The 26,773-nt window shown below is 43.4% G+C and overlaps 1 protein-coding gene across 4 annotated transcripts in view; it reads right to left on the reverse strand.

The window, feature by feature from the left end:
- Tpst1 (tyrosylprotein sulfotransferase 1) overlaps window positions 1–26,773 on the reverse strand; it is a 65,667-nt gene that overhangs the window by 11,142 nt on the left and 27,752 nt on the right. For all 4 annotated transcript variants that reach the window (XM_090324166.1, XM_090324168.1, XM_090324165.1 and 1 more), the window contains 2 exons: window positions 16,778–17,723; window positions 4,651–4,849 (listed from right to left, as the gene is read on the reverse strand). In XM_090324166.1, the coding sequence (XP_090180292.1) occupies window positions 4,651–4,849; window positions 16,778–17,622 (1,044 nt within the window). In that variant the 5' untranslated portion in view covers window positions 17,623–17,723. The remainder of the gene's footprint in view (window positions 1–4,650; window positions 4,850–16,777; window positions 17,724–26,773) is intronic.

The following is a 26,773-nucleotide window of genomic DNA, read 5'->3' on the forward strand; positions in this document are numbered from 1 at the left end:
TTTAACCACAGCATTTTTCCCAACCTAGCTCTACCTAAGGCAAGCCAAGAATAATCCAGCCAAGCCAACCAGCATGTAGGAAAACTATAATCTCCACTGTTCCGGGAAACCCCAAAACACCATCTATACATGTATCATGGTTTCTACAAAAGCCCTTTCAGTTTGGGCAAAGAAAAAAGCCACGAATTATCAATTCTGAAAATCACAGGACTGTGGAAACAAGATGCTGGGCAGAAGTCAGTCTGCTTTCTCCTCAACAAACTGCCTCAAAAAACATCACTACCTATGAAATTTTGGGTTTGGTTTTGCCATGGGCCTTGAATTCAGAGTCTGCCTGCTGACACTTAGGCTTTTTTTTTTTTTTTTGCCAGTCCTGGAGCTTGAACTCAGGGCCTGAGCACTGTCCATGGGCTTTCCTCAAGGCTAGCACTCTGCCATTTGAGCCACAGCACAACTTCTGGCTTTTCTATGTATGTGGTACCCAGGAATTGAACCCATGTTTTTGTGCATGATACACAAGCACTTTACCCACTAGGGAAAACTTCCAGCCCGGATATTGAGGCTTTTTTTTTTTTTTTTTTTTTTGGTGGGCCATGTGGCTTAAAATCAGCCTGGGCACAGTCCCTGAGCTCTACAGCTCAAGGCTACCATCCTACCCCTGGGCCTGGGTGTTGTCCTTGAACTCTTCAGCTCAAGGCTACTGCTCTTGAGCCAAGCCCCACTTCCTGTTTTCTAGAGGTTAATTGGTGATAAGAGTCTCAGGTCCTTCTGTGCCGGGGCTGGCTTTGAACCTTGATCCTCAGATCTCAGCCTTCTGAGTAGCTAGGATTACATGGGTGAGCTACCTGGACTGGCCATATTGAGGCTTTTTAAGTTCAAGGCTAGGCATTCTGACACTCTTTCATTTCTAGCTTTTTGTAGATAGATTAATTGGAGACCAGAGTCTCACAAACTTTCTTACCCAGGCTGGCTCTGAACTGCAATCTTCAGATCTCAACTTCCTGAGTAGTTAGGATTCCAGGCACGAGCCTTGCTAATATGAAACTCTTTAGAAATCTAAGAGGCACCTAATAAACAAATATAAATACACATACATATGTATATATACATACACATGCACACACATAAGTAACAGGTAGAAAATACATTTTTTTCTCCAAGACTGGGACTTGAACTTGATAACTGACGCTTTTACTCACTGACTAGTGCTATACCAACTGAGCCATACCTCTAACCCTGAAAATTTCAATTAATTGATAGAATCAATTGAAATTATCAAACAATACATGGTGGAAGTTCAAAACTTTTTTTGTTTTCAAATTAACAATATATATCAAATACCTTTAAAAAAATTAGCAGCTTATAATCCTAGCTACTCAGGAGGCTGAGATCTGAGGATCACAGTTCAAAACCAGCCAGGACACTAAAAAGTCTGAGAATTTTATACCCAATTAACCACCAGAAAACCAGAAGTGGCACTGTAGTTCAAGGGGTAGGGCAGTAGCCTTGAGCTGAAGAGCACAGGGACAATGCCCAGGCCCAGAGTTCAAGTTCCACAACCCCCACCCACGCAAAAAAATCTTAGCTACTGGGGGAAAGCTAAGGAAGGAGTGACACCATTCCAAAAGAATTGTACTCATTACCTGACTTATGAAATCGTAACCTCTCTGTACAACTTCTTAGTAACAATAAATTGCATTTTAACAAAATCTCAGCTACTTCCCTTGCTTCAACCACTCTTTCGTTGGTGTAATCTCAATGAAAACTTAATATAGGTGTATGAAATGATCAGTTTCTCAGAGAAAGTGTAACAAGAGAAAAACAGTAAAAATTACATAATAGCCGGTAGGAAAGTATCTTCTGTTAATTTATTGCTGTGTTTCAGGGAGGATTTTAAATGATCTCTATGAGGACATATTATACAACTATACAGAATGTTGAATAAACAGGAAAATAGCTGAGCACTGGTGGCTCATGCCTGTAATCCTACTACTCAAGGAGGCTGAGATCTGAGGATCATGGTTCAAAAGCCAGCCTTGGCACTAAATTCTGAGAGACTCTTATCTCCAATTAACCACTAGAAAATAGGATGTGGTGCTCTGGATCAAGGTGTAGGGTGGTAGCCTTGAGCTGAAAAGCTCAGGGCCAGCACCCAGGCCCAAAGTTCAAGCTCCACAACCACCACCGCCACCAATAACAACAACAACAACAACAAAAATGGAAAACATTCAAAGTTGGATACAAAATTGTGTACGCAAAGGCAGGGTGGTAACATACATACAGCCTTCCTTTTGTTTAACAAAAGACAGAGAAGAAGGGGAATGCATTAAAACACTAAGAATGGTATTATCTGGGGGTAACATTAAAATTGACTTTTAGGTTAAAAGTGTGTCATAAGTTGGGCACGGTAGCTCTTGCCCATAATCCTAGCTTCTCAGGAGGCTGAGATCTGAGGATTGTGGTTCAAAGCCAACCCAGGCACTAAAGATCATGAAACTCTTTTCTCCAATTAACCAATAGAAAACAGGAAGTGATGTTGTGGGTTAAAGGGACAGGGCGGTAGCCTTGAGCTGAAGAACTCAGGGACAGCGCTCAGGCCCAGAGTCCAACCTCCACAACGCACTAAAAAAAGTGTTTCATAATGAACTTATATATTCCTAGTAGCTTATACGAGTTATACAGGGGAATTTCACTACTACATTACCACACATGTACACGAATGTCTTGTTATTACTCCTCATTTTTCTATCCCTCTCCCTTGTCCCATCCCTAAAATAATCTCAGTTAAGTTTCAGTGATGACGTTTTATTTACTTGCTTACTTATGTATTTATTTTGGTTCACTGTTAGGCTTGAAGTGGAAACTGTCCTTGAGCCTCTTTATGCTCAAGCTAGCACTCTACCACTTGTGCCACAGTTCCCCTTTCAGTTTTTGAGTGGTTAATTGAAGATACAAACCTCACAGGGACTTTTCTGCCCAGGCTGGCCTTGAATCACAATCCTCACATCTTGGCCTCCTGAGCAGCTAGGATTACAGATGTGAACCACTGGTGCCCAACTTGAACTTATATTTTTATAACCAACATGTTTATGTGAAAGGTATAAAAATTATAGATGATAGGGGCCGGGAGTTTGGCCTAGTGGTTAAAGTGCTTGCCTAGCATGCATGAAGACCCGGGTTCGATTCCTCGGTACCACATACATAGAAAAAAAATTATAGATGATTTAAAAATAACACATTTATATACATATATGATGGTTTACAGTAGACAACTCTTCTTATAGTGGCACTAATGATGAACTGAAAAAGAAAGAACGCGATTCCTAAAAGAATCCACATGGAAGGAAACCTTTAAAGTTGGCAGAAATCTAAAGTACATCAACTCCATTATGCTGAGGGTTCAAAAGTTGTTGTTGTTTTTTTTTCTTGCCAGTTCTGGGCTTGAGCTCAGGGCCTGAGCACTGACCTTTGGCTTTCTCAAGGGTAGAGCTCTACCACATGAGCCACAGCACTACTTCTGGCTATTACTATGTATATAGTATTGAGGAACCAAACCTGGGTCTTTGTGCATGCTAGCCAAGCACTCTCCTGGCCCCATCAAAAGTTGTTTTTATTTAACTCAGGGCCTAAGCACTGTCGTTGGGCTTTCTCGGGGCTAGAACTCTACCACTTGAGCCACACTACCACTTCTGGCTTTTTTGGAGTATGTGGTATAAGGGAATTTTACCCAGGGCTTTGGGCAAGCTGGGCAAGCTAGGCAAGCAATGTACCATGCTCCCAGTCCAAAAGTATTGTTTAAATATTTCGACAGCCATCAGAAACCTTAATATCTCAGATCCTAACCAGGCACTGGTTGCTCATGACTGTAATTCTAACCACTCAGCAGGATGAGATCCGAGAATCATGGTTTAAAGCCAGCCTAGGGAAGACTCATATTTTAAATAACTACTAGAAAACCAAAGTGGAGGTGTAGCTAAAGTGGTGGAGTGATAGACTTGAGGAAACAAAAGAAAAAAAGGGTTGGCTGGGAGTACCGCTTAGTAGTAGAGTGTTTACCTAGCATGCACGAAGACCATGGTTCAATTCCACATACCACATACATAGAAAAAGCCAAAAAATGGTGCTGTGGCTCAAATGGTACAGTGCTAGTCTTGAAAAAGCTCGAGGAGTGCGCCCAGGTCCTGAGCTCATGCCCCATGACCCAACAAATATAAAATAGGGTTGGGAGTTTGGCCTAGTGGTCGAGTACTTGCCTAGCAAACATGAAGACCTGGGTTCGATTCCTCAGTACCACATACACAAAAAACAAAAAAGCTAGAAGTGGTGCTGTGGCTCAGGTGGTAGAGCTCTACCTTTGAGAAAGCCCAAGGACAGCACTCAGGCCCTGATTTCAAGCCCTGAGATTGACAAAAAAAAAAAATAATACTAAAATAAAATTTCTCAGATCCTGTGTGAATGTATATCTACAAGCACCCACACTGGTGAGCTTGATCCACTTATCTGTACAATTCTCCACTCTGAAAACAGCAATGTGAGAAGAAACCATGAAATGCATATTTTCATCAACTGAAACCATCAGAAGAAGACAAAGGGATGGCATATATACGGCTGTCACTCACACAAGGCACCCTGGGACCCTCACCCACTCACCCGCCTGGTGTTCTCCACAATCTTGGGGTCGGGTTTCCCATAGTTGGGCGGGTTGGCGTACGGGTCATAACCCAGCTTGGCGAGCATCGGGGCAATCACTGCCATGTCTTGCAGCACATCTGCAGGGATCTTCCCCACCCACTTGGACAGTGCTCCCACGTTGACAGGCTTGATGACCTGGTCTGTGGACCGCTCCACTCTGAAAACAACACCAAGAAGTCATTACTAATTTTTAAAATAGCATTAAAAACACAAAAAAATTTTTGGATAACTTAAATATATATAATTGTTGGGACTGCTAAGCAATTGCAAAAGAGAGAATAAGGTTTAACATTACCCATCACACTATAAGCCTGCTTAGAAAAACTGCCAGTCAACTTACTGACACACATTTAATTTTATTTATTTCTTTTATTTATTTTTTTGCCAGTCCTGGGCTTGTATTCAGAGCCTAAGCGCTGTTCTTGGGCTTTCTCAAGGCTAGCGCTCTGTCACTTGAGCCACAGCACCACTTCTGGCTTTTTTCTATGTATGTGGTACCGAGGAATTGAACCGGGTCTTCATGCATGCTAAGCAAGCAGTCTACCACTAGGCTAAACTCCCAGCCCCCGATACACATTTTAAAAAGAAGGTGGGAGCCAGGTGTGGTGGCTCCTGCCTGTAATCCTAGGAGCTCTGGAGACTGAGATCTGAGGATCCAGGTTCAAAGCCAGCCCAAGCACCTAAGAATGAGAGACTCTTTATCTCCAATAAATTGGTTGAAAACAGGAAGTGGGGCTGTGGCTCAAGGTATAGGGTGATAGAATTGAGCTGAAGAGCTCAAGGACAACACCCAGGCCCAGAGTTCAAGCCCCATGACAGAAGAAGAAAATGAAGAAGAAGAAAAAGGAAGGAGGATAAGAAGGTGGAGCGCCACAAGCATGGTAGAGTGCTTGCCTAGCCTACAGGAAACCATAGGCTCTAATCCTCAGTACCACATACACAGAAAAAGCTGGAAGTGGTGCTGTGGCTCAAGTGGTAGTGCGCTAGCCTTAAGAAAGCCCAAGGATAGTGCTCAGGTCCTGAGTTCAAGCAGAAGCAGGAGGAAGAAGAAGAGGAGGGAAGGAGGGAGGGAGGGAGGGAGGAAGGAAGGAAAGAGAAGGGAAGGCAGGCAGGCAGGCAGGCAGGCAGGCCAGGCAGGCCAGGAGTTTAGCATATTGGTAAGAGTGTTTGCCTAGAATGCATGAAGACCTAGGTTTGATTCCTAGATACCACATACACAAAAAAAGCCAGAAGTGGTGCTGTGGCTCAAATGGTAGAGCTCTAACCTTGAGAAAACCCAAGGACAGTGTTCATGCCCTGAGTTCAAGCCCCAGCACTGGCCAAAAAAAAAAAGAATAAAGAAGGAGGAGGATGAAGGGGAGGAGGAGAAAGAGGAAGAAGGAAAAAGAAGAAGGAAGAAGAAAGAGAAGGAAGAAGAAAAAGAAGGGGCCGGGAGTTTGGCCTAGTGGTTAAAGTGCTTGCCTAGCATACATGAAGACCCGGGTTCGATTCCTCGGTACCACATACATAGAAAAAAGCCAGAAGTGGTGCTGAGGCTCAAGTGATAGAGCTCTGGCCTTGAGAAAGTCCAAGGACAGTGCTCAGGCCCTGAGCTCAAGCCCAGGACTAGCAAAAAAAAAAAAAAAAGAAGAAAAAGAAGAGGAGGAACTGGAGGGAGAGGAGGAGGAAGAAGAAAAAAAAAAAGGAAGAGGAGGCAGGGATAGGGTGCTAGTGGCTCTCCTATAACCTTAACTACTCAAGAGGCTCAAGCTGAAATCGAAGGATCATGATTCAAAACTAGCCTAGGCAGGAAAGTCTATGAGTCTTGTCTCTAATAACTTCCCTCCCCCCACCCCCGGCACACACACACACACGCACACAAAGATAGACTGATGGATGACAGACAAGAAGGAGGAGGAACAGACAGACAGATATGTGAGAAACAGATGTGACAACATGTTAACAGTAGGACTGAGCTCTTGAGAGTAAGCTTTTCAATTCTGGTGGACGTTTGAAATTTATATAATTACACACTGAGGGCACACAAGCCATCTACAGACCACAATTTACTCATGACCCTTTTGCCTCCATCTTCTGAGGGATCACTACTGCATGCTACCACATCAGCTGTAAATGAAGTGTTTCTGTAACACAGTTGTGCTGTTTTTTTCTGTCCTGGTTGTGGCTGCTTTTACTCTATGACAACAATCTCTGCAATAGAAATAATATGGCCTGCAAAGCCCGAAAGTCTGATCTGATTCTTTACAGAAAAGCTTCCAAGCCTTCTTCAAAAGAATAGTTACCAGGGGGAAATAGGCCTGATTCAGATCTCATGATCTTATTCCCGCCACAAAATCTTCAAATGAAGCACACCAAAATCTCCCCATGTCCTTCAGTCTTTCCAGAAATAATCCAGCAAGTCATTCGATGTACATAGGGCATGAATATGAACTAGTGACAGTTACCATCCTGGTGCCATTAGCTCCCCAGAACCTCAAAACACAGTGCTGGACAGACTGGAGCATTTCCAACCCACAGCCCCACACAGCAGGCACTTGAGCATCTGCAAGCTCTACCCAGTCATTGGGCTCTGCTCCTTTTCCTCGAAAGCACTCACAGTGAAAGCCACTTCACTTCAAGAAATAGGGTCATCATGGTTAATCTCCTTTGGTTACTGTATCTGACTGTTGAAATAGGGAAAGGAAGGGGGGAGAAGAAGATGATTGGGAGGGAGTGGGGGTAGGAACGGGGACAAAAACTGAAGGGGGGGCGGGGAGTTTGGCCCAGTGGTAGAGTGCTTGCCTAGCATGCTCAAAGACCTGGGTTCGATTCCGCAGTACCACATACCTAGAAAAAATCTGGAAGTGGTGCTGTGACTCAAGTGGTAGAGCTCTATCCTTGAGAAAAGTCCAAGGACAGAGCTCAGGTCCTGAGTTCAAGCCCCACAACCGGCAAAAAAATGAAAAAGAAATGGGGTCGGTGCCAAGAGCCCTGCATGAGTGAGGGGAGCAGAACCACCCAAGACATTCATTTCAAGTTTAGTACTAGCCAAACCACAAATCTGAAGTACATACACAGCAATTGCTACAGGAAATCAAATCATCTGGATGAATGCATCAAGTCTAGAATGGACCTGCTCAAAAGGAATGAGAAAAAGGAATCAGTCAAAATCCAGCTTGGTGCTAGTGGTTTCTATCTGTGATCCTAACTACTTAAGAGGCTCAGATCTGAGGACCATGATTCAAAGCCAGCTTGGGCAGGAAAGTTCATGAAACTTATTATTTCTAATCAAATACCAAAGAAGCTGGAACTGTAGCTCAAGTAGTTGAGTACTTGCTTTGAGCACAAAAGCTCAGGGTCAGTGCCCAGACCCTGAGTTCAAGTCCCTAGACCAGCACTAACACACGAATATCAATCTGTTTAATATATAAAAAAGTAAGCAAATCAGGCATAAGTGGCTCATGTCTACAAATCCTAGTAAAGCAGACTGTGGCTAGAAGACAGCCCAGGTTAAAAAAGCCCATGAGGCTCTTAACTCCAATCAAGCAAGCAAAACCTGGAAGTGGTCTGTGGCAAAAGTGGTTGAGTACTACTAACCTTGAGCACAAAGAGGCTCAAGAAGAGTGTCCAAGCCCAGAATTCAAGCCCCACGACCACCACCAACAGCAGCAAAAATGCAAGCATACAGAAGCATATATAGGCAGTGGCTCATGCCTATAATCCTAGCTAATCAGGATGAGATACGAGGATCATGGTTCAAAGCCAGCCCGGACACTCAATTCCGTGAGACTCATCTCCAATTAACCACTAGAAAATCAGAAGTGGCGCTGTGGCTCAAGAGGGTAGGGTGGTTACCCCTTGAGCAGAAGAGTTCAGGGACAGTACCCTGACTCAGAATTCAAGCCCTAAGACAGACAAAAAAAAAAAAAAATTATGGGCCAGAAGCATGGCCAACTGGTAGAGGGCTTGAGCCCTGGGTTCAATGCCTCAGTACCACATACACAGAAAAAGCCTGAAATGATGCTATGGTTCAAATGATAGAGCACTAGCCTATAGAAATCCCAAGGACAGTGTCCAGGCCCTGAGTTCAAGCCCCAGGAGTGGCAAAAATAAATGAATTAATTAAAAAAAAGAAATTTATATATAGCAAATGTCTTTTAAGGTTAAAAGGGTACAGATCAGCTGTTCTATCAAAATCACAACTCATAAAAGATGGTTTCCATGGGCATTTCTAAAGAAACTGCTAAAATGCCTAGAAGTGTGTGGCAGCTCATGCCTGTAATCATAGTTATTCAAGAGGCTGAGATCTGAGGATCAAGGTTCAAAGCCAACCAGGGCACAAAAGGACCTGGGACTCTAATCTCCAATTAACCTCTAGAAAACAGGAAGTGGGGCTTGGCTGCAGGGTAGGGTGATAGCTTTGAGCTGAAGAGCTCAAGGACAACCCCCAGGGCGAGTTCAAGCCCCATGACCCACCAAAAAAACCCCCCAAAAACAAAAAAAAACCTTCAATGGCAAAAGCTGTGCACTGGCAGCTCACAGCTGTAACCCTAACTACTTAGAAGACTGAGACCTGGAATTTTAGTTTGAACCAGCCCAGGCAAAAAATCTGGGGAGGGCCGGTTTGGCCTAGTGGTGGGGTGTTTGCCTAGCATGCACGAAGACCCAGGCTCGATTCCTGGGTACTACATACATAGAAAAAACAGGAAATGGTGCTGTGGCTGACGTGGTAGAACTCTAGCCTTGAAAAGGCCCAAGGACAATACTCAGGCCCTGAGTTAAGCTCCAAGTCTGGCAAACAAACAAACAAAAACAAACTTGGGGAGACTCTTATCTCCTATTAGTCAACAAACACAAGATTGGGGCATGGATCAAATGACTGAATATGTGCTGTGAACAAGAAATAAGATTTAAGGGGCTGGGGGCCGGGAGTTTGGCCTAGTGGTACAGTGCTTGCCTAGCATGCATGAAGACCCGGGTTCAATTCCTTGGTACCACATACATAGAAAAAAGCCAGAAGTGGTGCTGTGGCTCAAGTGGTAGAGCGCTAGCCTTGAGCTGAAGAGCTCAGGGACACCACCTAAGCCCAAAGTTCAAGCCCCACGACAGACCAAAAGAAATAAGATTTAATGTATAGTCCTGGAATTATGCAAAAATTGAACTGAAAGTACCAGTATAAACTGAAGAATTGTATGTAGACACAAGTGTACATACATGCATGTACATATGCACCTATGTCCAATATCTATGAAAAAGGCTTATAGATATTGAACACCCATGAGCAACACTTCTGACTAGAGTATTAAAATTCCACTTCCTACCAAAAGAAATTCAGGTATCTTGAAGAAAGGACTTACTGTTGATTGAAGCTGTCATGACAGAGAACAAGAATTTGAGCAGACAAATACTAGAGTTGTAAAAGTTCTTGAGTTAGAATAGGATAATCTGAAGTTAATAATATAACTACTGCATGTGGTGGGTGACACATTGCTATAATCCTGTAAATGAAGAAAATTAACGTAAGCCTTGTAGTAAGAGCTTGCTTGGCAGGTAAAAGGCCTAGGGTTCATCTCCAATCTAAGGAAAAGGAATACAAGGTAATTGTAATGGAGAGAAACCTCTTGAGCTGGTCTCTTAGGAAAGCAATAAGGAAGCAATCAATTATGCTGACAAGTGGTAATGAAGAGAAAGGATTAAGATTTATCATGTCTTTCTTTTATGAATGGCAATCCTGAAACATCAAATAGAAGTGGCTGGAATGTGTCTCTTCATAAAAAAATTTTCCAACTAATATATAAACAAAGAAACTAGAATTAGAAAAGAAACAGGGCTGGGAGTTTGGCCCAGTGGTAAAGTACTTGCCCAACATGCACCAAGACCTGGGTTTGATTCCTCTGTACCACATACACAGAAAAAGCCCAAAGTGGTAGAACGCTAGCCTTGAGAAAGCCCAAGGACAGTGCTCAGGTCCTGAGTTCAAGCTCCAGGGCTGGCAAAAAAAAAAAAGAAAAATACACAACCTACCACAAGCATTGAGTCTAGACACTGAGGATCATTGCTGCTAAAATTACAAAAACGAGCACAAAATAACACTGCTCAGTCAGACCTGAGTCTGATCAAGTCTCAGAATTCTGCTGTCAAGTTGTAGAGGTACACAATTCAGAACCTGCTGCACAAACAGCAATTCAACTGCAAAGCTGCAACCCATAAACCTGGACTGAATAACAGAACATCTGACCTGACACAAGGAAAGGAATGGAATTTTTGAAACATATAGATCAAAAGCAATTTATCAGACATGTCTGCAGTGTTATTTTTTTCTTTTCCTTTTGCTAGTCTTGGGGTTTAAACTCAGGGCCTCAGCACTGTCCCTGAGCTCTTCAGCTCAAGGCTAGTGGCTCTACTTCTTTGAGTCACACTACCATTCTGGTTTTCTGGTGGTTAATTGGTGATAAGAGTCTCACACTTTCCTTGTCTGCAATTCTCAGATCTCAGCCTCCTGAACAGCTAGAATTATAGGCATTAGCCTCCGGTGCCCAGTTCTGTTTTTATTAATTTCAACTTTTTCCCAGCATTGATTTTAGAACCAAATACCCCAAACTATTTCTCTTATTTATCATTTCACAGTCCACAATTCCCACATGACTTGTCTTTTTTTTCTTTCTTTCTTTCTTTCTTTCCCCGATTATACTAGGAAGTACAATTAGGACCTCTTGTTTGCCTACCTGACAGTAATTCCAGCTGACAGTATTTTTGCTTTTCAGTTTGTTTCCCTTTTGCCTGGGCCAGCTTTGTGGTGAGCGTAGGTGAATTTATTCCTGAAGTACTGAGGAAGGTCTGATTAAAGAACACAGCAGGGACACAGCAGCACCACTGAACTGGAGGTTTCGGAAGTCAAGTACACAGAAGTCACGCCAGTTTATGCCAGGCATAGCTTAGGTCATGAGTCAACAAGAGAAGGGGTGTCTGCCTGGCTTGCTATCCCATGTGTGGCATCTCTTATATATATGTTCCATCCACACAGACAGGCACTCTGTTTGTATGCCACTGTATTTTAACTCCTGGAAGTGCACAAGGCATAAGAAGGGAGGAAGAAACGGGAAACCTGCCTCTGATTCCTAAGACGCAATCACGTTTCCAGACTTATGGTAATAGTTAACACAAAGTCAAAAGAAATGATCTGGGCCAGGAGTTTGGCCTAATGGCAGAGTGCTTGCCTAGCATGCACGATGACTTGAGTTTGATTCCTCAGCACCACATACATAGAAAAAAGCCAGAAGTGGTGATGTATGACTCAAGGGTAGAGCTCTAGCCTTGAGAGAAGTCCAAGGACAGTGCTCAGCCCTGAGTTCAAGCCCCACAACTGGCAAAAAGAAAAAAAAAAGAAAAGAAATAAATTATCTTGGACTGGGAATGTAGCTTCTGTGGTTAGAGTGCTTGCCCAGCATGCATGAAGCCCTGGGTTTGATTCCTCAGTACTACAGCTGGAAGTAGCCAGGCGCTGGTGGTTGATGCCTGTAATCCTAGCTACTCAGGAGGCTGAGCCTGAGGATTGCCATTCAAAGCCAGCCCAGGACGAAAGTACAAGAAACTCTTATCTCCAATTAACCACTAGAAAAGTAAATGTAGTGCCAAGAGGATAGAGTGGTAGCCTGGAGCTAAAGAGCTCAGGGACAGCACCTAGGCCCAGAATTAAAGTCTTATGACCCACCAAAAAAAAAAAAAAAAAAAAAAAAAAAAAAAAAAAAAAAAAAAAACAGCAACAATAACAACAACAACAACAACAAAACACCCATTAGACTCTTATCTCCAATTAACCAGCAGAAAACCAGAAGTGGTGCTGTGGCTCAGGTGGTAGAGCAGGTAGAGTGATAGCCTTGATAGAAAGAGCTCAGGCACATCGCCCAGGCCCAGAAGTTTAGGCCTTAGGACTGACAGGGGGGAAAAAAAAGCTGGAAGTAGTGCTGTTGCTCAAGCGGTAGAGCACTAGCCTTAAGCAAAAGAACCCAGAGTCAGTGCCTAGGCAGTGAGTTCAAGCCCCAGGACTGGCAAAAGAAAAAAAAAATTACCTTCCTTTGTTTTTAATCATTCTTCTTCCCCTGTCAGTCTTGGTCATCTCAGATTTTATTCATCAGTTTGGGAATAAAAGCAGGTTTCCTGTGGTTCTGTCCCTGGCTGTCATTTTTTTCTGTGGTGAAACATCTTGGTGAGTGGCCAGCCTTGAATTTTTTTTGCAAAGAACAAATTTGATTTATTCTATTATGGCCTACAAATGATTGTAACATCATTGGCACCTGCTGCCTTGATCCTCTAGCATAAAGTCATGACTAATATTTGCCCTAAGCCAATTCTAGACTTTGATGAGTTTAAATTTTTTTTTCTTTCTTTTTCTTTTTTTTGCCAGTCCTGGGCTTGAGCTCAGGGCCTGAGCACTGTCCTTGGACTTTCCCAAGGCCAGAGCTTTACCATTTGAGCCTCAGCACCACTTCCGGCTTTTTTTTTTCTATGCATGTGGTACCAAGGAATCAAACCTGGGTCTTCACGCATGCTAGGCAAACACTCTACCACTAGGCCAAACTCCTGACCCCTTAACATACTTTTTTTTTTTTTTTTTTGCCAGTCCTGGACTTGAGCTCAGGGCCTGAGCACTGTCCTTGGACTTTCTCAAGGCTAGAGCTCTACCACTTGAGCCTCAGCACCACTTCCAGCTTTTTCCTATGTATGTGGTACCGAGGAATTGAACCCGGGTCTTCGTGCATGCTAGACAAGCACTCTAATCACTAGGCCAAACTCCTGACCCCTCCTCAACATACTTTTAATCCTATAATTTTCTTATGTTGGAAGATAAATATGAGTGGATTTCTTTGGTCATACAGTAAGCATGTTTTGCTAAGTAGCTGTAAAATGGTTTCTCCAGATGGCTGTATTGGTGTACACTGTTACCTATATTAACAATTACAGTCTAATAATATCCCCACCAACACTGTACTCTCTATTAATGTACTTTCATTGTTGTTGTTGGTTATGGGGCTTGAACTCAGGATCTGAGCATTGTGCCTGAAGTCTTTTGCTCAAGGTTAGTGCTCTACCACTTTGAGCCACAGCTTTCCTTCTGTTTTTTTGTTGTTGGTGGTGGTTTGTTTTTTGCCAGTCCTAGGACTTGAACTCAGGGCCCGAGCACTGTCCTTGAGCTTTTTTCTCAAGGTGCCACAGCACCATTTTCAGCTTTTCCTTGTATGTGGTACTGAAGAATTGAACCTAGGTGCTTCATATATGCTAGGCAAGCAGTCTATCAGTAGGCCAAACTCCCAGCCTCTCCTTCTGTTTTTTTTTTTTTTTGGCCAGTCCTGGGATTGAGCTCAGGGCCTGAACACTGTCCTTGGACTTTCTCAATGCTAGAGCTCTACCACTTGAGCCTCAGCGCAACTTCTGGCTTTTTTCTATGTATGTGGTACCGAGGAATCGAACCCGGGTCTTCATGCATGCTAGGCAAGCACTTTAACCACTAGGCCAAACTCCCGGCCCCTCTCCTTCTGTTTTTTGTTTATTTTTGGTCAGTCCTGGTGTTTGAACTCAGGGCCTGAGCACTATCCTTGGCATTTCTCAAGGCTGGCACTCTACAACTTGAGCCATAGCAAGGATTATAGGCTTCTGAGACTCTACTTAAACGATCAAAAAAGCTGTAGGTGGAGCAGTGACTCAAGTCCTAGAACATTATCCTTGAGCAAAAGAAGCTCAGGGACAGTACCTAAGCTCAAAGTTCAAGCCCTGACACGGCACCTCCCCTCCCCTCCCCTCCCCACCCCCCCCCACTTATCAGCTGGACAATCATGGCTCACACCTGTAATCCTAGCTACCATAAAGCTGAAACCTGAGAATGTGGTTCAAAACCAGCCTAAGCACACAAATGCAAGAGACTCAGCTCCACTTAATCAATAAAAATCCAGAAGTGGAGCTATAGCTCACGTTGTACAACACCAGCCCTCAAGCTATAGTAAAGCATACACACACACACACACAGAAAAAGGTATATCAAGGGGCTGGGAGTTTGGCCTAGTGGTAGAGTGCTTGCCTAGCATGCATGAGGACCTGGGTTCAATTCCTCAGTACCACATACATAGGAAAATAAAAGCCGGACGTGGTGCTGAGGCTCAAGTGGTAGAGCTCTAGCCTTGAGAAAGTCCAAGGAGAGTGCTCAGGCCCTGAGCTCAAGCCCAGGACTGGCAAAAAAAAAAAAAAAAAAAAAAAAAGTATATCAAATCCAAAACCAATTAGTCACATGATAAATTTTGATTAATTTAGCCGGGTGTAGTGGCTCATGCTTGTAATCCTAGCTACTCAGGAGGCTGAGTCCGGCACAGCTGTGAATCTTATCTCCAATTAACCACCAGAAAACTGGAAATGGTGCTGTGGGTCAAGGAATAGGGTGGTAGCTTTGAGCTGAAGAGCTCAGGGACCACACCCAGGCCCAGAATTCAAGTCCCAGAACTGACCAAAAAACAATTTTTTTTTATCAAATTGCTTTTTTCTTAGAAATTCAGGTGTAAATCAACATTAAGAAATCAATTAATGTGATTCTTTAACAATCCTGACAATTTGACAAAATTCAACCTCCATGGTGAATCAGTCATACAAGGAAGGAGTCATTTAAAGAAGGTAAGGGTATGCTTTCCACATCCTTTTTATAAAAGAGCCTGTAAAGGGAGCTTAAGACCGGGTCCTTCAGCCACCTATTTCAGGAGGAGCTCAAGGTAAAACAGGCTTTAGCTCAGAGACTTGCAGGTGTGACTGTTATGGAATGGGAGCAGTTCTGAAAAGATCACATGGGCAGCCATACTGCCAGGTTGGACTGAAAAAGACAGAAATAGTACAAAATGAAAAGAGATAACTGGATTCCAAAATTTCTCTTGGCAGGAAGTAGGCTGCTAAAAACACACAGCTGCAAACACTTTTCACAAAAGAGAATGACTCAAGCAGAACAGAGCTAGAGCGCAGGGCTGAGACCACAGCATAGTCCCAAGGCCTCGAACCCTCATCAAGGGGCTTCTATCTCCTGGCTGGTTTAAGAATTGCATGGGAGCCAGGTGCTGGTGACTCACGGCTGTAATCCTAGCTACGGAGATCTGAGGATCACAATTTGAAGGCAGAAATGTTCCTAAGACCCCTATCTCCAATAATAAGAAAAAGCCAGAAATGGTGCTGTGGCTCAAGTGGAAGAGTGTTAGCCTTGAGCACAAAGAGGCTCAGGGACAGCACACATGTCCTGACTGGCAAAAGACAAGGAAGAGGAGGAAGAGGAGGAACTATTATTGTTGTTGTTGTTGTTGTTGTTGTTGTTGTTGCATGGAGCAGTGATACCTCTGTGATATCTACCCCCCTTTGCCCAGGAATGTCTGTATTCCCACGCCTGTTCCACCACTGTGTTGAGTAAAGAAGGCTGTTATGGTTAGGATGTGGTTTTCATATTGAAATATGTTTTCCAGTCTATCAATATTGGAAGAATAAGGCCCATTGGGAAGTGCCTGGAAGACAGAGTCCTCTACAATGGTTTAGTACCTCTCATGTGTCAGTTTTCACTCTGCTGAGAGCAGTGGCTCACACGTGTAATCTCAGCTGCTCAAGAGGATGAGATCTGAGGATCGAAGTTCAAAGCCAGCCCAGGCACTAAAGACCCTGAGACTCTTGTCTCCGATTAACCACTATAAAACTGGAATGGCACTGAGGCTCAAAGGGGTAGGGTGGTAGCCTTGAGCTGAAGAGCTCAGGGACAGTGTCCAGGCCCAGAGTTCAAGCACTGCAATCTGACAATAAATAAATACATAAATAAAACAAAATGCCAAGTCTAGTTGCTGGTGGCTCAGGACTGTAATCCTAGCTATTCAGTAAGCTGAGATCTGAGGATCACGATTCAAAGCCAGCAAAGTTCAGAGACTCCTCTCCAGCAAAATGTCAAAAGTGGAGATACGGCTCAAGTGGTAAAGATATAATGAACTAATAGAAAACAAAAAACCCACACCAATGAAATTATGAAAATACATAGGCATGCACACATACATATGATATTAGCTGAATACAGGTGAAAGCACAAGTGTAGAAGTGTACTCACTTTGACAGAGACACTCCCCCAGCTTTCCCAATCATCTCTTCATGGTGCAGCACTGAGTAGTTCCACGGGATGTGGAGGAACTTTAAGAGCGTTCTCATCCACCGCTCAGGATGGAGGACAAGTTGTTCGTAGTGAACCGTCATGCATTTCTGGTAACCGACCTCCACACACTGGTTATACATGGTCTCTATGGCACGGTTCCACTTGGTCAAACAGTCCCTATAGCTGTTCAGGTCAAATCCAGCTATGGTCACTTTCCGAGAAATCATTGAGTGTACAGATGCCCGGCCATCTCGGACCATCAAGAGAAACTTGGCATTGGGGAATAACCTAGCAAGGTAAGTTAAAGATTTCAGAGCAAAAGGATCTTTATTACATAAATAAGGGGCTGGCTCTCCATGTTTCACAATGATTTCTAGTAAAAAGGCCTGCATGGCAGAATCCAACACCTCATCAGTGACACCAGCCTCATCCAAGCGGATCTTCTCTTTGCTGGACCGTGACCACATCTGCTTCAGAGCCAGGATTCGAGGAATGACCCTGGTTTCCTCCCCACAGCGAATGTCAGGGTGTGCATCCAACATTGCCCTCATGAGTGTGGTTCCACTCCGAGGCACACCTCCAATAAAGATTAAAGGCATGTCCTTGTGATAGGCAAAGGTTTTGTTGGCTTTGATGTCCAGGTCAGGTCGCATAGAAGTCTTTGTGCTCTCCAACCTGGCTGGCTGGCTCCACTCTTCTATTCGATGATGGCATTCCATGGCATGCTGGCCCAAGTAAAACACCGTCACAGAACTAATCACCAGACATGCCAGTAGTAAGTTCTGCTTCAGCTTTCCAACCATCTTGAGGGGGATATCTTGTTAACAAACCAAAATTGTGCTCAAAGTAATTTTCAAGAGATGTTCAGGCCATGGAGTTTCTACTTCAGAAAGATGGTCAACATCTAGTAGGAAAAAGGAAGTAAATTTTTTTACGTGATTGTAAATCAGCCACCAGTTAACACATTTGCATTTTAGCTAGACAGAAAAAGCTGAAACTCTTGATGCTCTGATATTCCTACAACACAGTACATACAAAGTATGTCATGTATGATCAGAAAACCTTTTTTTTCCCCCGCAGGTTTTTTTGTTTTTTGTTTTGCCAATCGGGCTTAAACTCAGGGCCTGGGTACCGTCCTTGGACATTTTTTTGCTCAAGGCAAGCGTTCTGCCACTTGAGCCACAGCACCACTTCCAGCTTTTCCTGAGTATGTGGTGCCGAGGAATCAAACCCAGGGCTTTGTGCATGCGAGGCGAGCACTCTACCACTAGGCTACACTCCCCCCACAAATAGCTGTTTATTCTTTATTTTAAAAAATTACAGCCGCTTTAATTCTCTGGGGTGTGCACTATTCCTAGAGGTAGTTCAAACCCAGGTAAATGCATGGAGAAGAAGGTCTCTGCCAATAAAAAGCAGTGGTGCACACCTGCCATCCCAGCTGTAGAAGAAAGCATGAACAGGAGGATCCAGGTCTAGACCAGTCCAAGCACGAAGCATGACCCTATCTCAAAAGTAAGTAGAGCAAGAAAGACTGGAAGCATGGCTCAAGCTGTAAAGCATCTGTCTAGTAAGCATGAAGCCCTGAGTTTAAAACCTCAGTACTACCAAAAATGTAAAAAAAAAAACAGCAGTGCAGTGATTATTGGGCTCAAAGAACAAAGTCTTCTGGACAGATACACAATGACAATGATATGTGCTCAGGGTCTCAGAAGGGACAGCGGACATGACGAAAAGGAGCTCAGAAACAAAGGGAAGGAAGGAGTATTTACTCTAAGCCTCAGGAACTTCTGAGCAGGACACAATGGCATGACAGGATGCAGCATGACTAAGGGACAGGCAACAGTCCTGAAGGGTTCAAGTCCAGAGTGCTCATGCATATGTGTCTGTGACTTGGCCCTTGAGGACAGAAGATCTGCACACACAGAGAACTCCAAATTATAGACATACAATAGTTTGCAGTGAATGAAACAGGTGTGTGTATGTGATACAACTGAAACTTGTGTTGAGCAAGGGTACACATTGGAAAGCAGACAGGCCTCACTGAGACTGAAAACATTCACCTGCACACTCAGAGAATAAGCATAACTTGCTAAGCTGTGGGGCCAGTCTAAATACTGCTGTGAAAGAATATTTAAGATGTGATTAACATGTAAATCAATAGATTCATAGTGAAACAGTGATTCTCCATAATACAGGAGGGCCTGTTACAGGCTTTAAGAGAAGAAATTCTCTTTAAGACTATGACATGGAGGGCCGGGAGTTTGGCCTAGTGATTAAAGTGCTTGCCTAGCATGCATGAAGACCCAGGTTCAATTCCTCAGTACCACATACATAGAAAAAAGCCGGAAGTGGTGCTGAGGCTCAAGTGGTAGAGCTCTACCCTTGAGAAAGTCCAAGGACAGTGCTCAGGCCCTGAGCTCAAGCCCAGGACTGGCAAAAAACAAAAAAACAAAAAAAACTATGACATGGAAACCTGCCTGAGTTTCAAGCCCACTGACCTGCAGAGGTTAGCCACCACTGAGACACTGACTTCTCTATACTCCGTGGTTTTCAACTCCCTCATGCCACAATCAATGAAATGATGCTATCCATGCGAGGGGGGGGTGTGTGTGTGTGTATGTGTGTGTTCTGTTCCATACACATACTCTACTTGTTCTGCGTTCCTCAAGGACCCTGACTTCTAGAGTAAATAACCAGGGCCTACCTGGCTATACTATCAGGCTACAGTAGACATTGGCTTTCTGCAGGTGTGTGGATCCAGGAGACACCAGCCAAAGCAGTGGTCTTCTGGATGTAAGGCCAGGGCAGCATTGCATTTTTTCCACAACCCTGCCTGACATCCACTAAACACATCTCAGATGTCACCTCATCACTTCATTTAGGTATGCTTACTTTCACCTTGATTTTGGGGTTCTGTCCTCTTTTAGGAAAGCATGTTTCCACAAAACACTCCACACAGTGACTTAAACACAACTGGTAATTACTCAGGACTCATCTAGGATCTGTCTCACTAACTTGAGTTCAAGCACTTGCTGACCACCAGCCACTGAGCCACACAGAAAAGAAGCTGTAGCTTTCTAGGGAGCCAGGCTTAAAAAATGAAAAGTTAGGGCTGGGAGTTTGGCCTAGTGGTAGAGTGCTTGCCTAGCATGCACAAAGACCCAGGTTCGATTCCTTGGTATCACATACCGGAAGTGGTGCTGAGGCTCAAGTGGTAGAGTTCTAGCTTTGAGAAAAATTCAAGGACAGTGCTCAGGCCTGAGCTTAAGCCCAGGACTGGCAAAAAAAAAAAAAAAAAAAAAGAAGAAGAAAGAAAAGTTACAAAAGCACACCTGTATCTTATTTAAATATACTCTGCTTAAAAGTTGTTTATACCAAAATCCAAAAGAAAACTCTTGAAAAAAAATTGTTTATAAATAAGCAAATATGTATCCATTACTAGAACAATTTAGTATCTGTGTGTTGGTGGTGATGGTGTCTGTTTTTACTTTGGTTTTTTTTTTGGGGGGGGGAGGAGGCAAAGGGAGGCAGAAGGATGAATAAGTAGTCATGAGCACAATGGCTCATAACTCTAATCCTAGCTACTCAAGAGGCTGAGATCTGAGGATCAGGGTTCAAAGCCAGCCCAGGCACTAAAAGCCATGAGACTCTTATTTCCAATTAACCACTAGAAAACCAGAAGTGGGGCTGTGACTCAAGGGGTAGGGTGGTAGCCTTGTGCTGAAGAGCTCAGGAACAGCGCCCAGGCCAGAGTTCAAGCCCCATGACCCACAAAAAAAGAAAACAATACAAAACAAATATAGAAAATGAACTACATAACTTAAGGGCAAAGAGGGGAGGGAGAAACTGGGAGAAAGCAAAGGAAAATGTGACACTATTTAAAAAAAAGTATGCATTACCTGACTTATGAAACAGTAACCCTTCTGTACAATAATAATAGAATTATTTTTAAAATATCTGTGTATACATGTATATATGCATACAGTAATTTCAACATTTATTTATATGAAATAGTCATACAAGGTAAATGTACCAAGACAGAAAGTAGGGCTTACAAGTAAAGATTTAACTGCAAACAGGCACAAAGCAACATCAGTAGTAACTGAAAATGTTCTGAAACTAGGCAGCTGTAAGGGTTGCACAACTCTATAAAATCTAATAAAAACTGAATTGTACTCTTACAATGGGTGACTTTTATGGTACATAAATCACACCTCAATACACATGTTCTTTAAGACAATACATTATTAGAAAAATATTTTAATGGTCTAAATAGGGTACGTCAACTAAGATATGGTTTTGTCTGAACATATATTATTGTCCCAGGCATCCCATGAAGTTTCAATCAAGCATTAGAAAGAATAAGCTGAGACAAAAGTGACTTAGTAAGACCAAAAAAGATCCTTAATTAAGACAACTGGTAGCAATATAAGCACTGAAACATCTAACACAAAGCTGTACCCATTATGTGCAAGGAACACTTAGGGTATCAGCCCAATATTTAATGTAAAATGGAATGGGAAGGAAATTTAAAAAAAAATAGCAAGGCAGTAATATAGGAAACAGAATTAAGATTCAACTCAAAAACAATAACATTTTAGTGATGAAACTAACACTGTAAGTACCAAAACAAATAACACACACATTGTTTGCTTTCTTTTTTTTTTTTTTTTGGTCGGTTGTGGGACTTGAATTGTGGGCCTGGACACTGTCCCTGAGCTCTTCAGCTCAAGGCTACAGCCTTACAGCCTGAGACACAGCCCGACTTCTGGTTTTCTAGCGGTTAATTGGAGATAGAGTCTCAGGGTCTTTAGTGCTTGGGCTGGCGTGTGTGTGTGTGTGTGTGTGTGTGTGTGTGTGTGTGTGTGTGTGTGTGTGTGTGTGTGTGTGTGTGTGTGTGTGTGTGTGTGTGTGTGTGTGTGTGTGTGTGTGTGTGTGTGTGTGTGTGTGCGTGCGTATGCACGGGGGGGGGGGGTCATGAGGCTTGAACCCCCCCTGGGTGCTGTCCCTGAGCTCTTCAGGTCTAGGCTAACACCCTACCCTTGATCCAAACCCCACTTGCCATTTTCTAGAGGTTAACTGGAGATGAGAGTCTCAGGTCCTTTCGTGCCCGGGCTAGGCTGGCTTTGAACCACGATCTTCAGATCTCAGCCTCTTGAGTAGCTAGGATTACAGGTATGAGCCACTGCACCCGACTAACACACATTTTTTAAACTGGGGTGGGGGGGACAAAACAAAACTGTGTCTATGGACCAGGAGTAAATCCTAGTGGTAAAGTGCTGGCCTAGTATGCATGAAGCCCTGAGTTCGATTCCTCAGTACTACATTCACAGAAGAGGCCAGAAGTGGCGCTGTGGCTCAGGTGGCAGAGCACTAGCTTTGAGAAAAATGTGTCCAAAGACAGCACCAAAGCCTTGAGTTCAAGCCCCAGGATTGGCAAAAAATAAAAATAAAAAAATAAATTAAAAAAAAGGAAACTCTCTATAGAGCTAAGGGCCTATGTTTTAATGAAGACAAATGTAAATAAACCCCATATCATTCTGAAGACTTCCAAAAGAAAATGGAGACCAAAAGGCCAAAGGAGATGACATTTTATGTCTCTGATAATAAATATCTGTCCTGTTTTCTGTGTGTGGGGGACAGGGGAGACCCTATTCATAATGGAATGCGGCAGAGGTAGGTACTACCTAGCAAGCACAAAATCCTGAGTTCAGCCAGGTGCCAGTGGCTCACGCCTGTAATCCTAGCTACTGAGGAGTCTGAGACCTGAGGATAAGTCCTTGAGACTCTTATCTCCAATTAACCACCAAAAAACCACAAGTGACACTGTGACACAAAGTGGTACATTGCTAGACTTGAGCTGAAGAGCTCAGAGATAGTATACAGAGTTCAAGCCACACATCTCTCATCTCTCTTCTCTCTCCCCCTAAACAATGTTAAGCAATTACTTGTGTTCAAGCAATTCTGTCTGAGAACTAAATGCACCAATGTTCACAGAATCCTTATTCATAGCCAAAGCAGTGTGTGTGTGTGCTGGTTCTAGGACAACTTGAACTCAGGGCCTGGGCACTGTCCCTGAGCTTCATTTTGCTCAAGGCTAACATGGTACCACATCAGCTACAATGCTACTTCTAACTTTTTTTTTTTTTTGCCAGTCCTGGGCTTGAGCTCAGGACCTGAGCACTGTCCTTGGACTTTCTCAAGGCTAGAGCTCTACCATGTGAGCCTCAGCACCACTTCTGGCTTTTTTCTATGTATGTGGTACCGAGGAATCGAACCCGGGTCTTCATGAATGCTAGACAAGCACTTTAACCACTAGGCCAAACTCCCGGCCCCTACTTCTAACTTTTTTTGAGGAGTTTTTTGGAGATTGTCTCCTGGACTTTTCTGCCTGCCTGGGCTGGCTTCACACTCTAAACAATGACTCTCAGCATCCTCGGTAGCTACGATTATAGGCATGAGCTGACTATGTTTCCCAACTTTAAAATGGAAAAGTATAGTATACCCAACCCAATATAAAATTATTCTACATAAAAAGAATTGTTCTGCCACCCCATGGATCAGCTTACTGACAGAAGCCTTTCCCAAGAGACTGCATACTGTAATATCACTTAAATGAAATAGGCAAATAATTGTTGCCTATTCTGTAAACAGGAAAATTAGTATTAGTCTACTCTGAAGCCATCTTGGTAAACTTGCTCCAACAGTGTGGAGTTAGAATTACTTCAGGGTGATGCCAAATTTCATTTGAAATTTTGGTATAGTTAAACTGACAGTTACCATGACCTTGATGAAATTCACCATTATAACAGGGTCACTCAAAGTCATGGAATATTATTTGGTTATGATAACAATGGTTGGCACATCCTGTGCAATATCTAAATTGAATAATGGTACCAGACAAAATGACAGATGGGAATGAAGCTTGTGTATCATCCATTATCATGTGTAATCAATAAACAATTTAATTCTCTGAAAAAAAAAAAAGAAAGAAAACTACAAAGTATGTCACAGAGTGGCTAAAATGAAAGCACAGTGAGTGTCCACTGGTGGTGAAGACAGGAACAAACGAACCCCTTTCTCTGTGCCTAGAAGGCACAGTAACACTCTGCTCTGAGAGCTTGGTGCAACCTAGTAAATGTGAACATGCACATCAACAATTGCCTTCTTGTTTATCACAGGGAGTGAAACCTGTGTCACACAACACCTGCATCTGCATGTCTACAGAAGCACTGGTCATAACTACCAACATCAAAAGAAACCAAATGGACTTCAACAGGCGAATTTAGAAAGACTGGGTTGGGTCCAATGCCACCCAATAATGAAAAGGAACAAAGTCCTGGCACAGGAAACAACTTGGGTAAACTCAAAGGCATACTGATAAGCAAAACGAGCCAGTTTTCTAGTCAGATGGTGGAGCCAGTTACTGAAGAAGCAGAAGCAGGAGGATCATTTGAGCTTAGGAGCTCAAGGCCAGCCTGGGCAACATGGTGAGACCCTACCCAAAACAAAAAGAAAGCCATATGAGCACGGGCGCCACGTGCTGGGGGCTCACATTTGTCATCCTAGCTACTCAGGAGGCTGAGCCCTGAGGATCACGGTTCAAAGCCAGCCAGGGCAGGAAAGTCTGTGAGACTCTTATCTCCAACTCACCATCAGAAAACTGGAACTGGTCCTATGGCTCAAAAGTGGTAGAGCACTGGTCTTGAACTAGAGAGCTCAGGGACAGTACCCAGGCCCAGAATGCAAGCCCCACTACCAACCAAAAAAAAAGGCGAAGCCTCCATAGTCAATTCTTTTATCCATCGCTGGACGTTCCTCGACCTAGAGACAGTGATCAAGTCAGCACTCTGAGATCCAAGTGCTCGATGGTCAGTGCTCTTATTTCACAGATCTGGTACCTGAGTGCTCAAGCCCAAACAGAATCTCTTCTCTAAGTCTAATGTATCAAAGGCCACTTCCTTTTTATCTTTTGGAGTTCACTTGCTCAGAAAAAGTGGTAAGTCCTTACAGTTCAAGGAAGAATCTCTGGCTCTACATGCTTAGCAGAATACCTCCTCAGGATACTGAGCCTCCAAAAAGCAGTGGCTCCTAATCAAACTGAGAAGAACCTTCCTTTAGAGGAGACACTGTTCAGTTATGGTCTTTATTCATACCTTGATAATAACTTTCCCAAGTTCTTTTAAAAAAATAAAAAAAAACAGCCCCTGGGCCAGAGTTTGGCCTAGTGTTTGCCTAAGATGCATGAAGACCCAGGTTCGATTCCTCGGTACCACATAATTAGAAAAAAACAGAAGTGGTGCTGAGGCTCAAGTGGTAGAGCTCTGGCATGGGGAAAGTCCCAGGACAGTGCTCAGCCCCTGAGCTCAAACCCAGGACTTGCCAAAAAAAAAGAAAGTACAAGCCAGGCACCAGTAGTTTATACCTGTAATCCTAGCTACTCCAGAGGCTGAGATCTGAGGCTCACAGGTCAAAGGCAGCCCTGGTAGGAAAGCAAAGCTTAAGAGACTTTTATCTCCAATCAACCATTAAAAAGTCAGAAGGAGAGCTGTGATTCAAGGAGCAGAGAATTAGCCTTGAGCAAATTAACACCCAGGGCCTGAGTTCAAGCCCCAGGATTTGCACCAAAATACACACACACACACACACACACACACACACACACACACACCACAAACATCTACAATCTTAAATACATTATGTTTCCAGATAATCAGTATTAATATTTTCTGAACTGGGGCATTTAGAGAGCCGAGGATGAGCTAGAAAGAACACTAAAATGTTGAGTCTCATTTTTATCTTCAGGGGACAGAAAAGGCATTGAAGCACTGCACTAAACATATCTGAGAAATCACTATTAATAGGAATGCATTGTCCCAGCAGGCCAAATGAAAGAGACTTGGAAATGATGCCTTACAGAAAAGTTTGCTGACATTATACTTCTATACTTAGACCTTTCAATATTTTTCCCCTGTAGTGCTAAGGGTTGAACACAAGCCTTTATAACATGTTAGACAAGTGCTCTACCACTGAATCCCAACCTTTGGCCCTATCCTAAGGTCCCCAATCTTTGCAACTTTTGTAAAGTAACAAGAAGCTGGTGGCATGAAAGCCAACCCAAACCTTCTTGCACACGCCCAGACTCACATACTTAAAAGACAGTCATCAGAACCTGTTGTTTCCATCAGGTAACAATCTGCTGGAGAATAGTCCAGGTAAAGATAAATCACAATACTGTAAGAGCTGCCAGGTGCCAGTAGTTCATGCTGGCAATCCTAGCTACTCAGGAGGCTGAGAGCTGAAGATCATGGTTCAAAGCCAGCCTGGGCAGAAAAGTTCATAAGCCTCTTATCTCCAATTAACCATCAGAAAACCCAAAATGGTGCTGTGGCTCAACGTGGTAGAGCACTAGCCTTGATCAGAAAAGTTCAAGGACAATGTCTAGCCCCTGAGTTCAAGCCCCACGAGTCACACAATACACACACACACACACACACACACACACACACACACACACACACACACACACACTGGTAATAATTTGGAGCTGGAGGTAAGGCTCAAGTAAAAGAGCACCACCATGGGGGAGTGGAGGGCAAGCAAGAGCATAAGGTCCTGTGTTCAAGCCCCAGGACCAGCACAGATAGACAACCAGATAAATGATAACCACACTGTGAGGAGGAGGAAGTGAAGGGGGGTGATAAGCGGCTGGACACTGGTGGCTGACACCAGTAATCCTAGCTACTCAGGAGGCTCGGATCCAGAAATCTGTGGTTTTAAGCCAGTCCAGGCAGAAAGGTCCATGAAACTCCATCTCCAAAATAACCAGTGAAAAGCACAGATAGATGCATTCTTAAGTGTAGTGCATGAGCAGAACAAGCAAGCTAGGCAAGTATGAAGTCCTGCATTCAAACCCAAATACTGATGGCCACAAAATAATAGTCTCCTAAAGCA

The sequence above is a fragment of the Megascapheus bottae genome, chromosome 34 (assembly GCF_031878675.1).
Source record: "Megascapheus bottae isolate mThoBot1 chromosome 34, mThoBot2.hap1, whole genome shotgun sequence".
Taxonomy (NCBI): domain Eukaryota; kingdom Metazoa; phylum Chordata; class Mammalia; order Rodentia; family Geomyidae; genus Megascapheus; species Megascapheus bottae.